This window comes from Nannospalax galili, unplaced genomic scaffold, assembly GCF_000622305.1.
Source record: "Nannospalax galili isolate Female #2095 unplaced genomic scaffold, S.galili_v1.0 scaffold207, whole genome shotgun sequence".
Classification (NCBI taxonomy): Eukaryota; Metazoa; Chordata; class Mammalia; order Rodentia; family Spalacidae; genus Nannospalax; species Nannospalax galili.
The window spans coordinates 4,678,862-4,701,701 of record NW_008358517.1 but is presented as its reverse complement, the minus strand read 5'-3'; the positions used below and the strand labels follow the sequence as shown (position 1 = coordinate 4,701,701).

The 22,840-nt window shown below is 38.8% G+C and overlaps 1 protein-coding gene and 1 long non-coding RNA gene across 2 annotated transcripts in view; one reads left to right on the top strand and one right to left on the bottom strand.

The window, feature by feature from the left end:
• Positions 1-1,462: 1,462 nt before the first annotated feature.
• Positions 1,463-22,225, top strand: LOC115068200. Its single transcript, XR_003847576.1, has 3 exons — positions 1,463-1,522; positions 19,717-19,763; positions 20,510-22,225. It is a non-coding gene; the product is annotated as an uncharacterized LOC115068200 (long non-coding RNA).
• The window catches only part of Retreg1 (reticulophagy regulator 1), a 40,081-nt gene continuing 21,245 nt past the window's right edge, over positions 4,005-22,840 (bottom strand). The window contains exons 2-7 of the mRNA XM_008821767.2: positions 14,863-14,989; positions 11,008-11,092; positions 8,497-8,634; positions 7,245-7,309; positions 6,899-7,025; positions 4,005-6,153 (exon numbers count right to left, since the gene is read on the bottom strand). Of these exons, the coding sequence (XP_008819989.1) occupies positions 5,660-6,153; positions 6,899-7,025; positions 7,245-7,309; positions 8,497-8,634; positions 11,008-11,092; positions 14,863-14,989 (1,036 nt within the window). The 3' untranslated portion in view covers positions 4,005-5,659. The remainder of the gene's footprint in view (positions 6,154-6,898; positions 7,026-7,244; positions 7,310-8,496; positions 8,635-11,007; positions 11,093-14,862; positions 14,990-22,840) is intronic.

Genomic DNA, 22,840 nt, shown 5'->3' with positions numbered 1-22,840 from the left:
CTGTAAAGAATAGGCTTTGTGGTCAGTTGTTTTAGCAGGGTGACCTTAGTTTATTCACCATTCTTCACCAGGATACTTTCATTGTGCTTGCTATTGTTTGGGTCTGGTTCATAGCTTAAAGATTCGTGTCCCCACTGTAACAGTGATGAAAGGTTGGAACCTTTAAGAGGTTATTGAGTCATGGGAGCATCACCTTGAGATGATGAATGTTTTCACCAAGAAACTGGGACTAGATGACCACAAGAGTTGCTGTTGAATACTAGTCAGCCTCCCACATGTGACACCTCTCTTCCACACACATCCATTTCACTTCTACTTTTCTTCCACATATGGAGCAACATGTGGCCTTCAGCAGCTCAGCAGATGCCAGTTCTATACTCCTGAACCTCTAGAACTGAGAGCCAGATGTATTATTTATAAATTTCTCAACCCCAGGAGTTCTGTTACAGCAATAGAAAATGGATCCAGTCATGAAGATTAAACAAGATACTGTTACCTGGTGTTTCCTATTTCTTAGACCAAGGGTCATCATATTTCCCATATAGGGGCAAGTAGTAAAAAGATTAAACTTTACAGTCCTGTCTAATCTTTATTAAAGCTTTTGTGATTTGCTGTTATAATATAAAATCATCGATAGATAATACAAAAATAAATAAGCATAGCTATGTTCTAATAAAAGTTTATTTAGATGCTAGAATTTTATTTTCACATTTTTCATATTACAAAATGACCTGTTTTAACTTTTAAGATTTATTTTTATTTTCTTGTGTGTATGAGTGTTTTGCCTACCTGTTTATAAGTATACCTGTTCATGCAATGCCCAGGGACGCAAGAAGAGGGCGTCAGATTCCCCCCGGAAATGGAGTTACAGATGGTTGTTAGCTGCCATGTCAGTGCTGGGAAAGAAACCCAGGTCCTCTGCAAGAGCAGCTAGTGCTCTTCACCACTGAGTCAGCCCCCCTTTCTGATTTTTAAAAATTATTTTAAAGATGAGCATGGTGGCTCACATCTGTAATCCCAGTACCTGGGAACTGAAGCAGACAGACTGCCATAGTTTAAGGCCAGCCAGGGCTGCAGAATGAGATCCTGTGTCCAAAAAATAAAAGTTAACTATTTTTAGCATGTACCTCATAGAAAAATAGGTAGCAGACTAGATTTGCCTTATGGGTCTCATAGTTTGCCAATCCCAGCCTTAAAAAATGATTCTTGCATCATCCTGTGAGGTCGGAGCTACTTTATTTTGTCTATAAGGGAAACAGATACAAAGTTAAGTGACCTTCCCTGAGCCCCACAGCCAATAGTATTCGAACCATTAACAATAACTAGTGTAGACCTTACAGAGTCCACAAAGACAACTGCAGTAATAGACATTTTTACAACACTTTCCATCCATTTATTTCACAGGCATATACTGGTGTATGTGGCCAGTGCAGAGATAGACCCATTAAGAAAATTTCTATTTTCTTGTAAATAGGTACTTCTTGATTGCTTTAAAGATCTATCAGGATGACTTGGAAGGCAGGTAAGACAAAATATTGGTGTCTTGGTTTTATGCAGTCTTGATTCCCCTTGAAAGTGCTTCAGATACTTTTAGAAATTCTCAAAATGTGACTGTGTGAAAGGAAGAGGCTGTGGTTTGGGAGTAATTTTATGACTTGGACACTGTGTCATAGTGCCATGATACCAGCATTAAAACCAGCGCCTGTATATCTAACACTTCATTGTGTTGTGTGAACGTCTCCTAGGGAGATGCAAACAGGTGTCTACTCACCCGAGAGGGCACCTATGACAGATCAAAGTACAATTCTACCCAGGTCTAGCTTGGCGAACCAGCGAGTTTATTGGGTTTACTTACAGAGCATGAGTGAGGGATTAGTTACTTACAGGAGTGTGAGCAACTCCCACACAGCCACACCACTGAAAAGTCTCACCTCTACATGGATGACAACTTCCTCCCCATATGACAGCTGCATAGATTGAGTCCTCCCTGAGCCCCTCAACCTCTTCCAGTTAACCTTTCACTGTCCATATACTATAGCACCTCACAAGACCATGAGGCCACAAGCAGTTAGGGCAAAATTACACAGAGCTGGGAGGAAGTAGCTAAGAACTCAGGTGAGGGTCTGATTGACCCTCCCCACACCTTCCTTATAAGGGAATGTCAACAGGCCCATCTTCAGGGTCTCTCAAGTAGTCTAGGCAGGTTTGATGGTGACAAAGGCTGTTATGCTCAGAGGACAGCTTTCTGCAGCACATCTAACCCAAATGCTGCAGTGCAAATGGAGAAATGATGGTACTGATACGGTCTGAGGCTTCATAACTTTTCATCATGATACAAATGATCTGGGCAGCAGTTTACTGAGGGTTTTCACAGGAATTTCCTGTCTTGGAACTAACACAGCTGGAGTGTAACACACACACACACACACACACACAAAATATTAAAATCTCTTTTTTTCTTAAATTATATGTGCTTTTAGCCTAAAATCAGTAGCATGATGACATTTGCCAACTTTTAAAAGAAAGTTGTACTTATTTAAATATAAAAGTAATCCCTAACTTCAGCAAGTAGGAGGCTGAGGCAAGAAGACCTCCGTGAGTTCAGGGGCAGCCTGGGCAACATAATAAGATCTTGTCTCAAAACACACACACAAATCTCCATATACTACCTAAATATATTGAGGATGTTTGCTAATTATAAAATTTTTTATTTTTATTTTTTAGAGTTTTTGAGACAGGGTCTGCCTGTGGCAGTAGCTGGCCTGGAACTCACTATGTAGACCAGGCTGGCCTTGAACTCACAGAAATCCACCTGCCTCTGCTTCTCGAATGCTGGGATTAAAGGCATGCACCACCATGCCCAGCCCATTATAAAACTTTTATAACAGTTTATTTTCCAAATCCTCCGCGAAAGTAGGCAGGAAGAGGGGTTTGTTTATTTAATACATTTTGAAGATTTTTAGGATATGGATAAAAGCAAACGTGTTTCTAGAATGAGAATATGCAAGCCTGAATTAACCTTCCAAAGCAGACCAACTTTTTTTTTAATTTTTATTTTTATTTTATGTGTATAAGTGTTTTGTCTGCATATAAGTATAATGCATATGTGCAATGTCCTTACCTCAGAAGCCAGAAGAAAGTATTAGATCTCCTGGAACTGGAGTTACAGATGGTTGTTAGCTACTATATGGGTGCTGGGAATTGAACCTGGGTCCTCTGCAAGAGCAGCTAGTGCTCTTAATCGCTGAGCCATCTCTCCAGTCCCAGACTTCAGTTTTATTGTTTCATACCAAAATATATGATAAATGTATACTATTCTCATTGTATGGTTTACCTAACACTTTCTACAGGAAATGAGCAAACCTTTTCTATAACTCCTGTAAATTTTTTTAAAAGTTGATATTTTAATAACTACATTCCACCCAGATCTTATAAGCCACTCTTTATAAGGTTGTTTAGATACTAGGGAAATCTTACTATTTATATAAATTCTCACGACAAAGGATACATAGTCCCCTGGAATACGAATCACTCTTAGTTTTTGCTACTGTATCTTAAAACTAGCAGCAATATTACCACAGAACACATACAGATCAACATCCCTATGTTTGCTTGAAATAAAAATTTTAAGAAGTATATCATTATTGTATTGTGTAAGTCTATAACCACATACTCTTGCACACGTAATACTGAAATATTGAAAAGTGTGCTTACAATGTAATTGTTCTCTGTGGAGAGTTGGTATATTTCCCTATACTGATGACCTTTTTTTTTTAAACCCTACCAACTTCCTTCTTAATTTATATCTTGTAATAGTTTATTCTAGAGTTTGTTCATACCATTATCAGCCCTTTAGTTTATTTTCTTGTAAGCTTGTACAATGACTTAAAACACATTCAATTACTTATTAAAATTCTTTTCTCTCCAGTGAAGAAATGACCTTTAAATTTTTTTACTTCATGGCTAAGAATATTTTCTAAATGAAGAAACATACACATAAAAAATACTGGTAACAACTATTTTATAAATATGTGACTGTATTTTTCTTCATGTCCAGAAAACTCGTTGAATAGAATTCAGATATATTCTTCCAGACTCACACAATTCCAAGATTTTCTAACACAAATTTACATTTGTACCAAAATGGGCAAGATAATGAAGGCACAGGCTCACTTTGTATCAATAAAGGATATCAAACACAGTCATGAGGCGCTAATGACATAAGCATAGTCAATCACAAAAAGCAAATATTCAAAGTCTCCAGTAACTTCTCTCCCTTTTACATTTGGCAAAATTTAATCTAAAGATTTTAATACCTCAGAAAGAAAAAATAAATAAGAGATGCTACATTAAAATTTCAAGTTACTATAATTAGTCTTTAGAAAAAAAAAGGGATCAAACCAAAAGGGAACACAGATTTCCTACAGTCTCGTCACCCTTCCTTTTGGAGGGCCTGTGTTAGATGCCAGCTGTAGCTGAAGATTTAAGAGATTTTTGATAGTTGCTGACATGGTCCCTCAACGCTACTAAAAGATTATATCACAAAATAAAACAACTATCTTGGCTTCCGCTTTTTAGTTTGTTAAAAGCTCTAAGTCATATTTGATTATTTAAAGGTGATCTAAAAAAAAGTTTAAAGAAAAATAATATTCTAACTTCTCAATAGGAAACAGATTACATAGACTGCAGTAGCACAGAAGTACACTTTAAGTCCCTCTACTTCTACATTCTAAAAAACAGTTGTTCCATTCTTGTTGATGACCGCATCATTCATAGGACATACCAGTAACTAGTTTCACAATAGAGATTCTCTATAACACAATGTAAAAAAATCAGGTTTAACTTAAGTCTGAGTGTGCAGAACAGATCCGCATTCACAGCACCCCCATCACAGGCATGACAAAAGAACAAAACAGTGAATCTGTTTAGATCAAAACCATCGTTATGGGAGCCATAACTACTTGCTTTCTGTGGGTTAATACCACCTCTTGCAAGACTAGATACGGCAGTCAATGGAGCATGCCACTTTACAAGTAAGCCTATGTATACAACAGCTAAAACAACAGGGAACTTCAGTCTATCGGTAGTTCTTAAGTATATTTTTTAAGTTTTTCCTAGGAAATTAATGTGTATAACATTTTCCAAATCCTTCTTCCAAAGACATTTCAAGAATTTCTCTTTCTATATTAAACTGTACCAGGTTTTTAAAAACTGTTTCCAAGTATGAGGAAAAAGGGAGCTGATATGTACTCACAGTTCATCATTCCAATGAGTTACAATAAACTTTTGCATGCTTGGAAATTATGAGGAGAAAGAATACTTATAGAAAGATCTTATAGTTTGATGGATTTGGATATTTTTCTCTTTGCTTTAAAAACCTCTAATCATATATGACACCACAGTATGTATGTATCTATGAATTTCATTTCCATGCTTATTACATAAAAATAACTATCAGAAATATCAATCAGTATCAGTTGATATATATATATATATATCCAACTCACTGCAGAAAGGAAAAGAAAACAAAAAAAACTAAAGTAATTGTTAAAGCTTACAATTCAACTTTTTTCTTTTTTTTTTTTTGTTTGTTTGTTTCTGTCTTTCTTTGAAATTTTTTGGTGGTTCATATGTGCTCAGCTGCAGGCGGACTCCCAGATTAATGGCCTCCAAGTAGATTTGAAAGAAAGCCTGAAGACTTCTTATTTTTCTGTGCTTCTGCTTCTTGGTCTTGTGTAAGTCCCAATTCACTCTCAATTTGATCCAGCTCTGCCTGGTCAAGTAGTTCAAAGTCATCACCTTCTTCGGTGTCTGTGTCCTCTCCTGCACTGGGGGCAGCCTGAGCAAGTGCCTGCTGGGTGCCTTCTAACTGGTCTTTTATTGCAGCTGTCATTGCCGCTGTGATGACGTCCCCAGCCAGGTTGCTCATCAAGTGAAAGGCTTGGTCACTGTTCAGAGGAAGGGTGAGACCAGTTGCAGACTGCCTCTCTTTGCTTGGTTTGCGACCACTGTCCAACTGCTGCTTTTTTCTCTTGAGCTCAGTGGGTAAGCCAATGCTTAATTCATCCTCATCATTTGTTCCTGTGCCATTTTCCAGAGATGGAAAATCTGAAAGATCTCGAGAGAACACTTCCTCACTAGGCCGGTCAAGATCTGTGAAATGTATAACATCAGTTCGTGATTCAGCACCAGAAGACCTTTGAAATCAGAGCTGTCTAAAATCTGACCTAGCTCTGAACCCCCTGACCAACCTTGGCATTCATGTAGCTTCCTGAGTCAACTGAATCCATTTAACCACATGCAGGACCCTTCCTGAATCTAGGACGGTATCTTTCTACAACTAGACAAATACCGTATGTCCTCCCTACATCTGTAGCTTTCCTCTTAAACATAAAATAGTGTGGTGTGTGAGGACTTAATATTCAACTTCGTCTAGTATGAGCTTGAGGATGTGACTAGTTTTGGTGTTTGCGTGGTTAAATCATCATTGTCAGCTTGATGGACTTAGAATCATCTAGGAGATGCAAGTTTGGACAAGTGCCAAATTCTAGAACATTTTCATTACTCAAAAAAAAGATGATCACTTTCCATCCCCTCCTTCGGGTAGTCTCTAGGAACCATTAATATACGTTCCCTCTATACGGACTTGCTTATCCTTGATTTAAGTGAAGCATTTAATATGTGGCTTTTGTGTCTGGTGTTTTTCACTTAGAATAATGTGTTCAAGGTTCATCATGTATAGGAAATATCAATGTTTTATTCACTATTATAGCCAAGTTATATTCCACAGCACAAATGTACCACATTTTAGTTATCTATTCAGTGACTGACAGAAATTAAGTGGTTCTTCACATATTCAAAATAATAAAAATTAGAATATCCATAAATATCAGCATACCATCAGAAGTGTCTGTTTGTGGAGTGTATCCCTCTGAAAGATTAAAGGTTCCATTATCAGTCCAAGATACTTCTGAGACATCTGTGTCAGACACAGATAACTCTTTGGCAGCAACCGTGAGGCTAATCTGTGGCAATATAAATCCCAGTGGCACATTATAAACTAAAGAAAATCTTTTGAAAAATTCACACTGACCCCCCAAATTTTAGAATAACAAAAAAATAAGTATTTTCCTTTGAGATTTATAAAGCAGAAGTCTATTAGGACAATCATTTTACTTTGGCTTATGAAAATAAATGTATAATGAAACCACATAGAAACACATTGAAAACTAAACCAAATGTACCTTAGGACAAAGTGCCGAAAAGTCTAATTCACTGTCATCTTTGTGACTTTTTTCTTTATCTGCTTCTGTTGAAAACAATATTGCAAGCTTTTAGTTTCCTGACAAGCTTAGGCATAGTGTGTTCATTTTAATATATATTCATAGTCGGCAGACATTCTAATGCCTATCTTTATTTGTTGGCATTTAAGAAGCTTCACATATTTGCAAAATGTTTGCTTTCAGAAGGAAATGGTCTACAGTGGTGTTCTTGTAGCCCGAGCAGCAGCAGCAGCCCTGTGAACTTTATAGCCAAGCAGTCTCAAGTCCTACCCTAGCCCTCCTGAGCCAGAAATGCTGTGCTGGGGTCTACCATCTATGTTGTTCTAATCCCCTCAGGCAATTCTCATGCACACTACGGCCTGAGAAACTGTAAAGTCATATGCAAGTTAGAATGGTTTTAAACACTACATTGGATTTTCCTCTTCCTTTCCTACCCTTGTCATTTCGATGCCCTCGTACGTGGCTCCCATGCTTACTCCCACTTTGTCATTTTCAGTGGTCCAACCCAAATAAAGCAAATCATAAAAAAGCACAGACTTGTTAAAGCCTTTTCTCTTTTCCCTGACAGCTTCTATATTTAATTTTTTATTTACTCATTCTTTGACAGTTTCATCCATGTGTTATGAGTTTTTGTCCTCCTTGCTCCCTATTTCTCTGTCTATTCCCCTGTCCTGTTGAAACCCTTCCCAAGGCATCTCCTTCCTACTTTCGTGTGTGTGTGTGTGTGTGTGTGTGTGTGTGTGTGTGTGTGTGTGTCCCACTGAGTTTAAATAGAGCTGCTCTGTTCTATAATGAAATGTTCACAGGCCTAATCTTGTGCAGGTAACCATGGCTGCATGAGTTCATGAGTGTACCTGCCTATCATATCCAGAAGACACTATTTTAGAGCACTCCCACCACCAGTCTCTGACTCTTTTCATCCTTCCACTCTCTCTTCCTCAGTGTTCTGTAATGGGTATGTGTCGGGGGTGATATAGATGTTCCATTTAGGGCCATGCACAGTTTGTATTTTAAGTCAATGTATTTAATTGTACGTTTGAAAAAAGAAGAAAGGCCTAAATGAAAAGATTACAAGATTATACTTTGGAGATAGGTTTTATAGTAATATTTAGTAAAAGGCTAGAAGTACCCCAAGGGGTATTAAAAGTAACCTCATAACCAGCCTAGTAACGTCTTATTTCATGCATAGACTCTAATAATTCAAACTACATACCAGATCTCTCGCGTTTCTTTTGGTTAATATATTCTCCAATTCCAAAATCTAGTTTCAGTAGAACTGACTTGATTTTGCTGTACATTTTTTGTCCAATATCATTACATTTAAACAGTGGACACAGAAATGCAAACAGCACTGAAATATAAAGGAGAAAAGATACAGGTAACATGTTCCTCCTTTTGAATGCTTGTTTACATTTTAAAACTTTACAAAACATTGCTTAATTTATAGAAAAATAGAAGTTTTTTCCTTAGGGCAATCCCTCCATGAAGTAAGTTCCTAATTTCTGTTCTTCTCCTGCAACGAAAACATATTTTACTACACACACACACACACACACACACACACACACACACACACACACACACCCCTCTTACCCTTAAAATTTTTAGAAGTTGGGGCTGGAGAGATAGCTCAGCAGTTAAGAGCATTGGCTGCTCTTGCAGAGGACCAGGGTTCCAATTCCAGCACCCACATGGTAGTGAACAACCCTCTATAAACTCCAGTTCTAGAGGATCTGATGCCCTCTTCTGACCTCCGTGGGCACTGCACGACATGGGTGCATTTACCTAAATGCAGGTAAAACACTCATACACGTAAAATAAAAATAGTAAGAGCCAGGTATGGTGGCTCATGCCTTTAATCCCAACACTTGGGAGGCAGAGGCAGGTGGATCTCTGTGAATTCAAGGTCAGGCTGGTCTACAGGGAGACCATGTCTCAAAAAAAAAAAAAAAACCAAAGTAATAATAATAATAATAATAAAATATTTTTCAAAAACTTATGGAAAAGTGGTATGCTTTCCAGACTATGTCCTCAGTTAAAACCTCACTGAGGCAATTATCATTGCCACTTAGCCTGAGGAAGGGATTACCTATTATTAGCCTCTTGTCAGTAATGCTGGGATGGTGTTACTTGGGGTTGGGGTTGAGCGAGAGATCAGTGAAAACCATCTGAAAAATGCCTTGCTCTTATTTTGCCTTTCCCAGCACCTTTCACATTTATTTCCTAAACAATGCAAGTCAAGAAACTAATATTTTATATGAGTTCCATTTGGAAGACTAAATGTGAGCTCCAACCATTTACCTTCTGTACTATGCATTAGGGACACAAAAAGGAAGAGGGTCACAGTAGCTGTATCACACTCTCCAGTGCTTACGTCCTCGGTATTTCATGGCCCCAATTTCCTTTTAAAATGGGAGTTGCAAACTCAGTTATCTTTAGAGGCCGGTGGATTATATGTTAAACTCAAAAGCCAGGGTAAGAAAGATAAGAAAAGTAGCAGAACCAGGCCTTCATATTTTTAGGAAAATCAGAAAATCTATATTCTACAAAATATTTTTGAACAATATGTCATATACAATCAATTACGCATAAAATGCAATTTGATAGGGTTCTGAAATGCAAACAACTAAGAAACCATCACCACAATCAAGACCATATTAACTACACAAGTTTGTTCGTGTTTTAATTAAATTTTCCCTTTTGCTTCTTGTTTCTTCCTGACCCCATCCAACTCATCCCCAGGCAACAATTGACATACTTTTTCATTGAAATTACTTTGAATGTTCTAGAATTATATATAAATAGAAGCATACATTACATGCTCTTTTTCATCGTGCATCTTCCATTCTGCCGAGTTACTTTGAAATTTATCCATGGATCACTTTTTAGTGCTGAGTAATAGTCCATTATATGAATATACCACAATTTATCCATTCATTAGTTAGGCTCATATGAATTGTATTCCTTTGTACTACTAAAAATAAATCTGTGAACATCTGTGTGTAAATCTTTGTGCAGATGTGCCCATCCATTTCTCTTGGGTAAATACATAATAGTGGAATGGCTACCCATAGAGCAGACACTACCAAACAACTTTCTGAAATCATGGCACTATTTCCCTACCAAGAGTATGCAGGAATTCTGGTTGTGCTACATCATTTCTAGGACTTGATATGATATTTTAATGTAGGCTTTTCTGGCAGAGATACAATGACCCGCACTGTGGTTTTATTTATTGAACTACAGAACATGAAAGAAGGCAAAGGTGTTGGTGTATTTGTGGGAACTGGTGTGCATAGCTTAGTTATACTCTCACTGTATAACAACATAAAATTTCTTACAGGGGCTAGAGAGGTAGCTCAGTGGTTAAAAGCACTTGCTCTTGCAAACAACACAGATTTGACTCCCAGAACCTACATGGCAGCTCACAACCATCTGTAACTCCAGTTCCAGGGTATCTGGTGGCCTCTGTGGGTACCAGGCATGCATGTGATACACATACATACACACAAGCAAAGCACTCTTACACATTTCAAAACTGAAAATTCTTATACTCCTGCTGTTCTTCACATTTTTTAAGTACAAATATGTTTCTAGGAGAAAGGGGAATTTTTATGTACCAGAATTCAGAACTCACCCTTACCATTCCGAACTATAGATCTGCTAACTACTAAATAATGTTATATGCATCACACAAATTAGCAAAGTGTGCCACTATACTTACACAACAGATAGCTGAGAATGACCCCAGGAATGTAACTTCCCAAGATTGTGAAAAATGTGCACACACTGCAGACCAGGAGACAAAACTGGAAACAACAGAAACAGTGAGATGGTTACTCAAAATATCAGGTGCTGTAGAGTAGCCTGGTAATGTAGACATTATCCATGTGTGCCGCGCTAGGCATGGTAAACGGTTTTCAAACAGTCCTCTGTACTGAGGGGCATTCAAGAAGCACTTTAACATTCAATAATAATCATTTTGCAGACAGAGGAACTAAATTCTTGTACAGAGAATGAAGCTTCCATTACTCCTGCCTGTGGATATGTGACTGCCAGGTGCAAGAGACCCACATAGCAATGTGTCCCCAGGAACAACTTTTACTCAGACAGGTAACTAAATCTGCAGTTTCAAACCACCACTGTAAGCCCACCGAATTCATAAATGTTGCAGAAACAGAAGCATCTATACAAATCAGGTGTGACTGGCACAGCTGGTAAACCTCGGGTATTGCAATAGACAGGGAAATCCTCCTTCTGACCATATCCACCCACTTCCAGGTCAATTTGAAACCAAATCCAAGTGAAATGAAACTCCTGCAGCAAAGGTAACCATTATCCTTTTCTCTGTCAATTACAAAGCAAAAACTTTGGTTGTCTTCATATATTTTAAAATAATATACAGAGTTTCCCTAATTTCCACGAGAAACATCAAGACAGAAAAGTTTTCTTCTTAAAGTCTTCAGTTGATTTTCTATTCCAGTCAAAAAAATACCTACTTTTTAAGCATTATTTTGAAATTGAGGTATTGAATTAAATCGCTAAGTAAGCAAGCAAAGAAAATTCACTAAAGGGCTTTCAAAAAGTTCTGAAGAAGGGATGCACATCAGTAACTGATTAAGAGAAAGAACAAGGGGTCTAAGTTTCAGGTTAACTGATACTTCATTCCACGTGCTTAATAAATTATCCCTACAAAAAGCACAGAAGAACATGTGGAACAAAATGAAGACCTACTTCAGAAACTGCATGGGCCCTTGAAATAATCAAGAATGCTAGAAATGAAGAAAGGCCACTGAAGTTGAAAGAACAAAAGTCAATAAAAGCATGCTGACACCCAGAATGAAGCTTTAAAAAGGGATTGGCTGTCTCCTGTGTTTTGCCACCTTCAACTAATGGACTTTGGGACATTAATGTACTTCAGTGCAGAGGTTTTAAGTTGAGAATATTCAAAAAAAATGCACATAATCATGCCAGTCAAATGGGCACCAAAAATCTATCATGCCCTTCAAATGGCTATCAGTTCTAAAAATGATGGTTCGTGACTAAAGTAATCCTTCCAAATACAATACTGTCAGGTCAATATGCTCAAAGTGTTCCCAAGCATAGCTCTGTTACTTAATACTGGTGAAGTTACAAGGTCACCTGGACACAGCACAATGGAGGGATCTTAAATGCTGATGTTTCTAGCTCTTTTTCCAACTACAGGCGGATAATTTAATCTTTTTTTTTTTTTTTTTTTTTTTTTTTGAGACAAAGTCTCCCTGTAACCCTGGCTGGCCTGGAACTCACTATGAAGACCAGGTTGGCCTTGAACTCACAGGGATCCACCTGCCTCTGCCTCCCAAGTTCACTACCATGCCCGGCAGATAATTTAATCTTAAAAGCAGTGCTGGAACTAGCAAGGTCTGTTGATGGTTCTGTCCTGCCCTCAACTAGACATATATCACAGTCTTCAAGCATGTGCACTTTTCCACGTAATCCCTTTCCAATCACTTGAGACTCTTCCCAAGTGGGTTTTTGTCTTAAATACTCATTCCATTTGTATAACCACAATGAATGTTTTTGCCAAAGCTTGCTTGCTCATTCTTTCTCCTCCCTCCTTCCATCCATCTGTCTGTTCCTCTCCTCCTTCTTCCTTCTTTCCTTTCTTATTTTAAAATTTTATTTATTATTTTTATTTTATGTGTATGAGTGTATAGCCTGCATGTATGTGAGTGCACCCATGTCATGCAATGCCACGGAGGTCAGAAGAGGGCTTTGGATTCCCCTGGAACTGGAGTTAAGGATGGTTTGCAGCTGCCATGTGGGTGCTGGGAATTGAACCTGGGTCCTCTGCAAGAGCAGTCAGTGCTCTTAACCGCTGAGCCATCTCTCCAGCCCCCTCTTCCTTCCTTTTTTTTATGGGAGACCTGCAATGTGGTCCAGGTTGACCTTGAATTCAAGATCCTCCTATCCAATGTGTTGGGATTATAGGCATCCATCACATTCATCAAGTTTACTTAAATAAAACATGCTAGAGTCTCTACTTTTTTTAAAAAAAATTGTGTATTTCATACAGAACAGCTCAAACAATCATCTTTATACCCCTGTCCCCACTGGCACCTTCCCATAGTTGTCCCCCACCACTGGAGCCCATATACTCACTCATCCCTGTTAAGATCCACTGGGTTGTTAGTGTCCCCAACTGTTCCCCAGTGCAAGTCCATCCACTAAGTCTAGTCAGCCTATCTAGAGTCCTTTGTTTTAGGACGATCAGCCTCTTCTTCATCTAGCAGCAGTCGGTTGCCAACATTCCTTCAGATAAGATTGAGGTCTGCTGTTCATTTCCCAGTTCTATGCTGGGTTATTGTCTGCCTGAGTTTGCATGGGACTTGTGTATGCTGAAACCATTACCATAGAATCATATGAGCAGGTTCCCAGAAGCTTATAGGACTCTTTCCCTATGGTCATGCATCTCCTCCCTGGCTCTTGGGAGAAAATCCCAAGACCGTCACATCGCAAGACTAATGTGATTTCTTACTATGTACAAAATGTGTATCCTTAATGTTTACAGACAAGTATCCCAGTCAGCACTCATCAAAGAAGCTCATTTTGCACCAGAGACTACTACCAAGTACCACAACTGGTCACACATGGACATTGTCTATGAACTGACCAGGCCTAAGAGACACATCTACAATGCAACCTCTACACATAGAAAATGCACATAATCATGCCAATCAAACAGGCTCCATGAACATAGAATGGGGACAATGAAGAGGACACTAATGAATCTCTCAGTTCTCAGTAATGAAGCTGCCTCATGCAGCGGAGGGCCAGGAACACAAAAGGTCACAAATAGCCAAAGTGTAAAGATCAAGAGTCTGCTGAATGATGGTCCTTGGCAGGATCCCTTTATTAAACTTCTCCCACCCAAGGCTCAGGGACCGTCATGAAAGAGGGGGTAGAAAGATTCTCTCTACTTTTAAACTGAAAGTAGGACTCTATTAACTCTGAAGGTACCCTAAAAGGACTATGCATTAATCTCAACTCTCTTTGATTTCAGAACCAGACAAAATATAATAACTGAAGTTTTTAATAAGACCTTTCTCCCTGCTTTTGGTATGGTAAAGCCCAGTCACCATTCATTCTAATTAATGAGCCAAATAAATATATTTAAGTTATAAAACCATGGGGCTAAAGAAATGGCTCAGTGGTTAAAAGCACTATCTGCTCTTGCAGAGGACCTGGGTTGGACTCCCAGCACCCACATAGTGGCTAACAACCATCCACAACTCCAGTTTTAGGAGAATCCAATACCCTCTTCTGACCTCTGTGGGAATTGCATGGCATGGGAGCACTTACATGTAGGCAGTGTACTCATATAAATAAAAGAAATTCGAAGATTAAAAAAATATTTTTAAAAAATTATAAAATCATTAGAATTTCATGTGTTTCTGAGCCTTGTAAATACCAGTTTGATGCATGTAGTCACAATACAATCAGAATTAGAGAATATTTATGCACCAAAGGTGGTTGATTAATTTGTTTCTAAGTACATTTAATATTTATAAACGCACACCAATGTTGGAAAACTTGCCTTGCCAGGACTCTGCTGTTTGAAAAGAGACATTTCTTGAAGAAATATGCTGAAATTCATCCATGATTCTGTAATACAGTGGTTGAGTCTGGGTCTTTCATCTGGCTTGGAATTGATAACTTCCCAGCTAAAGAGAGAAAAAGAAAACAAAATATTAACTGAACTTGATGACCTCAGCAAATATTTATTGAAGATCTAATGTTGGGTTCACTCTGGAAAATCCCTGTGAATTCAGAAATCTAAATCAGTCAGATACCAACTCCAGAAACTCAACTACCAAGAGACAACTAGCCAGCTATTCTGTTAACTGATTGCAATAAGGGAAACACTAAGGGAGGACAAGGTTTGGGGTTTGGGGCATGTTTCCTGAAGATGTCATTTTGAGCTCATATCTGGAATAAATTAACAATTTACCCTAAGTGTTGCAGATAGAATAGTGTATAACATATGCAGAGATCCTAAGATGGTAAAAAGCTAAAAGTGTTAGCCTGTCCAGCCCCAGCGGGGCTCCAGCAAAGTGACCAAGAGATAGACAATGCACAAAGCTTAGAGGTAGGAGGCATAGATAGTGCAGAGTCCTGTAGCACTTGTTGGAAACTTATAAACTCTAAAGGCAGGAAGCCAAAGCACTTGCACAGAAGCATAGGCATTCAGTATATAATTATTAATAACACCAACCATGTACTTTCAATATTTGTGGTAGCTGCTCACCTGTAGAAAGTTCTTAAATACGATGCTTTTTTATAATACCCCCTATTTTAAAAACTTTTACAAATTGTAGTGTATGGGGGTTATGTCATGGAGGGTAAGTGGAGGTCAGAGGTCAACCTTGTAAAGTCCACTCTCTCCACCTTTAAATGAATTCTAGAGATTGGTCTCAGGTTAGCAGGTTTGCACAAGTGCCTTTACCCACTAAGCCATCTCATCAGCCCCAGTACCCCGTTTTCTCAAGTATCTTTCCTCAGTCATCTCAAATATGTTAAATGTGATGCAGAGGCTGGCAGTGTGCCATATCCTTGCCCTCATTTTTCTCACAAGAATCTCAGCAAATTGAAAACTAGAAACAATCACTCCAAGGAAGACACATGCAAATGCACCCCGTTGCTTGAAGTGATAGTAACAGCAAGTTTAAACTCTACTTTTGCAATCCCAACTCATAAAAAATATACCAGTTCAAACAAGTTCTAGTTGACCTCAAATTCATTATCTAAGAGATAACTTAGTGCCTACCATGTTGAAGGTTGTGCCATTTAGCCATGGACATGCAGTGAACAACTGGAGGGGCGATTCTAGAAGGTTAGTGAACTATCGTGGGAACTCTGACTATAAGGGTTTCAGAGTGAAGCTCAGCTCTGGATTCTGCCCCAGTGGCCTGAAGACAAAATGACTTGGCCCTTAGATGCTCAACTACATAGAAATTGTGCACATACAGCTTTTGTTAATACTTTGAATAGTAAGGCAGTCTGTAAGTTAATAAAATTATTTTTATAAATTTAGATATAAACTCATACATATATATTGCTGGGTTTGGCTCAGGCCTATAATCCCAGCTAATTAGGAGGATAATACAGGAAGACATCAAGTCAAAAATTTGTCTGAGCTAAAGAGTGAATTTAAGAACAGCCTGGGCAACTTAGGGAGACCCTGTCTCAAAATTAAAAACTGAAAAACAAGACTGCTAAGACTATAGCTCAGTAGTAGAATGGTTGCCTAGCAAGTATTAAGGCCCTAGATTCAGTCCCACTGCCAAAATAAATACATACATAAATGAATGAATGAATGAATAAATAAATAAATAAATAAATAAGGTAATTTTAACCTAAGTTTAAATGAATTCAACAATGTTGAGAGGGGGCGGGTGAGCTCCATTTTCCTTTCTCTTTGCCTCAACTATTGCTCTGCCAGAGCATGACTGAAAATATCACTTGTCCAGACTGAGGTTATTCTACCAGGCAGACATTTGCCAAATAACTTCTTGCATGCTGTACAAAATAAATGTGTGGAGATGTCTGGCTTTAGGGAAGTGGTTTATGTATCCACGAACTCCTACCCTGTTCTGAGTCAGTGAGCATTCCTGCTTTCAATAGTGATCAAGTCATGTACCAGGTCTGCATACCTGGTTAATGATCCCAGACCTGCTAAAGAACACTAAGTACGTGACTAAGAAGCCAGCGTCTGTAACAGCTCATGCCAGGGTATCTCCGTGTAATGGGGAAGGAATTAAACAGGAGAGGAAAAGGGGGTGGGGGACAAGGAAATACAAGATTACTAAGCTGTGGTTATTTTCTCAGATACCCAGATTTTGCAGTATCAATGCAAGCTAGACTACCGTGCAGCTTAAGGGGACTATGAAGATGACAGAAACAGATTTTCCTTTCTGTTTTTCACACTGACTGTAAGGAAATGGCAGAACTGTTTGGCAAATATAATTCTACCAAGTCAGTCCAAAAGCATAATGGAGTGCTTATGTCTTTTAAAGGTTAAAATTAAAATGAACATTTGGGGCTTTAATTTTTTATTATTTTTAGTATAAATGTTCTGCCTGCATGTATGTAAGTACACCTGTATACCTGTATCATTGAATGCCTGTGGCGGTCAGAAGCGGGCATTAGATCCCCTGGAACTGGAGCTGTGGATGACTCTTAGCCACCATGGTGGGTGCTGGGAACTGAATGCTGGTTCTCTGCAAATGCAGACAGTGCTCTTAACTGCTTAGCCATCTCTCTAGCCCTGACATTTTGTGTTTTAAAGCAAATTGAAAATATATTTTCATCAGGACAATGACTAACTAAGGTGAGTCCTGCTTAAGTAGTGGAAGATAAAATAATGAAAGAGTTGAACGTCCCAAGTTGGTATATCAACTTCACAATGAAAATATCAATAGAAAAAAAATCACACAGTATATCAGTAGTTTATTTATATAAACCTCAAAGCATGGTGAACAGGTTACTTAAGCAACAAAGTGCTAAAAATAAAATTCAGGAGGGGCTGGTGAAATGACTCAGCAGGTAAAGGCACCAGCCACCCAGACTCACGACGTGAGTTGAATTTTGTGGACCCACATGGTGGAAGGAGAAAACTGGTTTCCATAAGTTGTCCTATGGCCTCCACACATGCACCATGCATACACATGCATGTGTGCACACACAGACACATGCAAGTAAATGTAATTTAAATTTTTTCAATAAATGGATGAATAAATACAAGATTCAGGAAAGGAGTTACCTCAGGCAGGGGATGAAGTCGGGACTATGACGTAAGTCATGTAGGCAGGGAGTCCTTAGGTATTGATCAGAGTCTGTTTCTTAACTTAGGCAATGATTATATGAGAATCAACTTATTGTGGCTCTTAATGCTACACATACACATACATGTATGTGGCATTTTATTTTTACATTTTAATGTTAAAAAGTATACATATACTTTCTATTTAATGAATAATTTTTTACATTACTATATCCTGTTTTAAAAACTACTGTCTAAAATAAATATTTCTGTTGGCTAAAATGAATTTATCTTGTTCAGACACCCGAACTTTGTTCTAAATATTACCTTTAGAATTCACATCTCAGAGACAGCATCGTATATTTTATTATTTAGTAAATAATGCCTTAACATTAGAAATGAGCCTGGCATAATACTAAGTTACCACTGAAGAGGTCATGTTAAGGGGCTTATCTATTTTTTATAGATAACTTCAAGTGGACATCATCTATTAATTCACATTTTCAATAAAACATCAAGTTCCCACTTTTCAAATTTTTATTAATTTTTAAATTTTATGTGTATGAGTGCCTTGCCTGCATGTATGTAAGAGCACCCATGTCATGCAATGCCCGTTGGAGGTCAGAAGAGGGTGTCAGATTCCCTTGAATCTGGAGTTACAAATGGTTATTAGCTGCTATGTGGGTGTTTGGGCATTGAACCCAGGTCCCCTGCAAGAGCAGCCAGTGCTCTTAACTGCTGAATCATCTCTCCAGCTCTAGTTCCACTTTTAGCATCTTTAATTATGATAGATATGTCATTTATTCTTTCTAAAGCATGAACACCCACACTGCTATTCCCTTCACTGTGTCCACTGACCGCTATCACTTGCTGGGAAGAAGCAACAGAATATCCAACTTGTGACTGTTTCCACAGCTGTAGGAAACCACTCTCCACTTCAAGAATGCCTCATGTGATGGGTTTTTGGGAACAATATGTCCCATTGTTTCTGACATCTGAATTAGCATAACAAATCTGACTGTCACTTGAATTGTTATAATCCCAAACAGAAATTCATTGTGTAGAACTTGAAAATATTATCTAGCAAATGAGTTTTGGAAAGTGTAGACAAGAATAAATGTTCAGACAGTACCAAATAAAATTTAACAGACAGAGATAGGATTTTGAAAGAAAATCTGAATTCAAAGAGGAAGAAAGGGTGTCACACCAGACTTTAAATGAGATGTGGCTGCAGAAAGTTAGCACTGGGAGTTTAGTAGTAAAAAAAATATACAGTAATTATTAGAGGAACACACATTTCTATAATCTCCTAGTGAGCCTACCATTAATTCATGCCACCACAATTTGATTTAGGTAACATAAAATATGCCAATTGGAATGAGGTCAGATATATAATGTCAGTTTTTCATATTCCTTTATGTTATAGATGAAGATCATGAAATCCACCCAAATTATCTCAGCTACTCTGAGACAGAATCAAGACCTAAGGGCAAGAGTCCCAATTTCTAATACAGTTCTGTTTACATTCAATGATGTGCCTCTTCAAATAACATAAATTCAATGTGCTCCTTTAAAGAAACCATGATGTAATTTAGAATAAGGTACACTCCTTGTTTCCCTATTTCCTAGAATGAAGAGGAAAGACCTGTGATTGACCAACACCAGTGTGGGATCAAGTAAGACCAACCCTTTCCAGGAAAGCAGAGCATGTCATGTGCAGAATCCAAATACTCAGCGGAAACTAAGAGCCATGTGTGGTGACTGGTTGATGTTTAATACAAGTGACATCTGCACACGCAGAGTTGCTCCATAATGAAACTCTAGGTTTTCCTAGAAAGCTGTGTTTGGGAAACATATAACCAGAGAAAGCCTCTCCCGTGAATACTGGATGAAGTTTGAGAAACATATCTTTTCCATGATTTATTGCTGTCTTCCCACCATCCTTGGGCACTGATCAGTGTGAACGCAAGGCCCAACTATCACACAAGGAAACGAAACGCACCTTACCCTTCAAAGCAATTTTAGGTTTTACCAAGTTCTTAACCAAAGAATACAAATCATCCATGATTAAAGCTCTTATAAAAGAGAAAATTTAGTTACCAATGGCTTTTTAAATTTATTTTATATGTATAGGTGTATTGCCTGCATATACGTAAGTATACCTGTGTCATGCAATGCCCAAGGAATCAGAAGAGGCTGTCGGATCCCCTGGAACTGTAGTTACAGATGATTGTTAGCTGCCTGTGGGTGCTGGGAATTGAACCCAGGTCCTCTACAAGAGCAGCCAACCCCTGAGTCATCTCTCCAGTACCCCCACCCCCATGGCTTTATTTTTAATACCTTTTTCTTACTTTTAGATAGAACATACAACTTTCAGGTTCAAAGGAAAATAATATTCTTGGCATGTCCTCCTCTCCCACAGTCTTGTTCATTACTCCGTGTTCATCAGTGAATTAGAGCTCTTCAGGCAGTGAACCAGATGTACACTCCAGCCACCCGTGAAGGACCACTGAAGGCATCACTCTCTGGTTACTACCACCCTCCACTTTGCATTCTCCCAGTGCCTTCGGTCCCAGTGGTTTCTGGGGAGAAGTCACTACACAGTTCCTGGTCTCCAGTGTCCGTCCAGGTCAGCTTTCGTATAGGCTTTACCCTAGAATCTGTAAGTCCTTCCACCAAAAACAGTTCCAGTAAATTCCATTTGGTTGTTTCCCTTTGTAAGGAAAAACTGCTCTGGTGTTTTTTGACAAATGACATCCTGCGGTCAAATTAATCAAGTTATTGATGAACCCTGAGCCACAAAGTCAGTTTTCAACAGCTGAAGATTTTATGGTTTCCCCTGCCTGTGCAGCTGTAAGTGTACTAAGGTGGCTCCTCAGGCAAGCTCTCCCTCAGTCCACAGAAGGAGCTTTGACATGCATGTAGAATTTCAAGGCCATATCCCTTCTTTCTTCCTCCAGATTGTATACATGAGATAGTCTGTTCAAGTCAGACCTTCAGAGTTCTAAACTTGGGTGTGTACAACATCCAGAGCTCCTGGAACAGGCTGTCTGGACCTCACTGGAGAGCTCCTGATGGAGCAGTTGGGTGAAACTCAGAACTCCACGTTGATAACAAGTGTCCCTGGTGGGGCACGTGCTCCCAAGAGTCACTGTGAAAAACATCTGACAGAAAATTACATAAAATTCCCATTTTACCAAATATTAAAAGGGATACATCTGCTTCTGGATAAGACAGTGTGGCAGGAGCCAACCAGAACTGTCAAAAAGAAATACCCAAGTGTATATGAAACAATGATTTTCAAGACTGGGCATTAAGGCAAAGAAGGACGGTAACATGGAGAGTCAAGAAAACAGAAGTTCTTATGATTGCCCAGCTCACTGTCTTGAGAGTCTGTAGACCCCAGAGCAATGAGGAGCCACCCAGGGCAGAGAGGAGCCACCCAGGGCAGGGAGGAGCCACTCAGGTGGGATCTGGGCACTCCCTGAGTTAATCCAAGAGAGCAGAGTTTGCAGGACAAAGCCGGGGCCAGTAGAATGCTGCACAGAAAGACGGGGAGCACTCACAGAAGATCTGCAGGGGGATCCCCTAGAATCTTCAGCTGAGAACTAACAGCTGAGCATCCCTGTGGAATTCAGATGCCAGTAAAGAGCTGTTAGGAAGGTCTAGAAGGAACCGTATCTGTGTCAACAATGGCTCTGGTCCCACCAACTAGACAGAAAACCTTAAAAATCCATGACTTTGATAAAGTACTCAGGATCTTGCCTCAACAACAGAGAAAAATCATCTCTAAATTCTGTGCCACTCTGGCCTTGCTAGCTTTACAAGTGGCCCCTGAAGCATCCCAGTGGTCAAAGTAATTCAGCTGCCATGTGTAGGAACACAAAATGGTTGGTTTCAAAAGGTCAGATGTGTCAGAACACCTTTGCTTATTTTTCTATGTAGCTTTTAAATCATCTTGTAACTCTTTTTCTTTTACAAATGTAGCTATCAGGGCTAGAGAGATGGTTCAGTGATTAAGAGAGCACACTGGTCTTCCAGAGTACCCGAATTCAGTTCCAGCACTTAGGCAGGTAAAGATCTGTCTCTGTGGGCACCTGCACTCACATACACATACCCACACATAGACATACACACATACATACAATTAAAATATCTTTAAAATAAATCTTTAAAAATATAGTTATCAAAAATATTAAAAAATTTTGTCTTTGTTTCTTAAAACATGATATGATGTAGATGAGGTTGGTCTTGAACTTGCTAAGGCTAGCCTGGTATTCTTGATCCTCAGACTCCTACCTCTAGAGTGCTAGAATTACAGGCATGTGCCACCACGCCTGGCAAAAAAGGAGTATTTAACTACTGCTTTAATATTCAATATTAAAAATGTGTGTGTAGTCTAATGGCTACCCTAATGGAATTCTCATGTGTTTTGTCTACAGCTTCACAGTGCAGCACACAGTATTCTCCATTAGGGGGTTCTCTAGGACTAGGAAATGTAACACTCACGCTCCTTAAAAATAGAGTCACTGTGATAAGGGTGAGCAGCCTGATTCCTCTCCTCCACTGTGTTTGGCCTGTAAAAAAAATGATACTGAAACAAACTGATCTTGGCATAGTTTTGAAAAACAAGCATCTCCTGGTGTGTCAGCACCGCACCTCTGTTTTTTCTAATGACTATGCATCAAGTACTTACTATTACTGGATCCAACAACTTAGAGATGACTAAGGCATAGCCCTCAACCAGTAAATA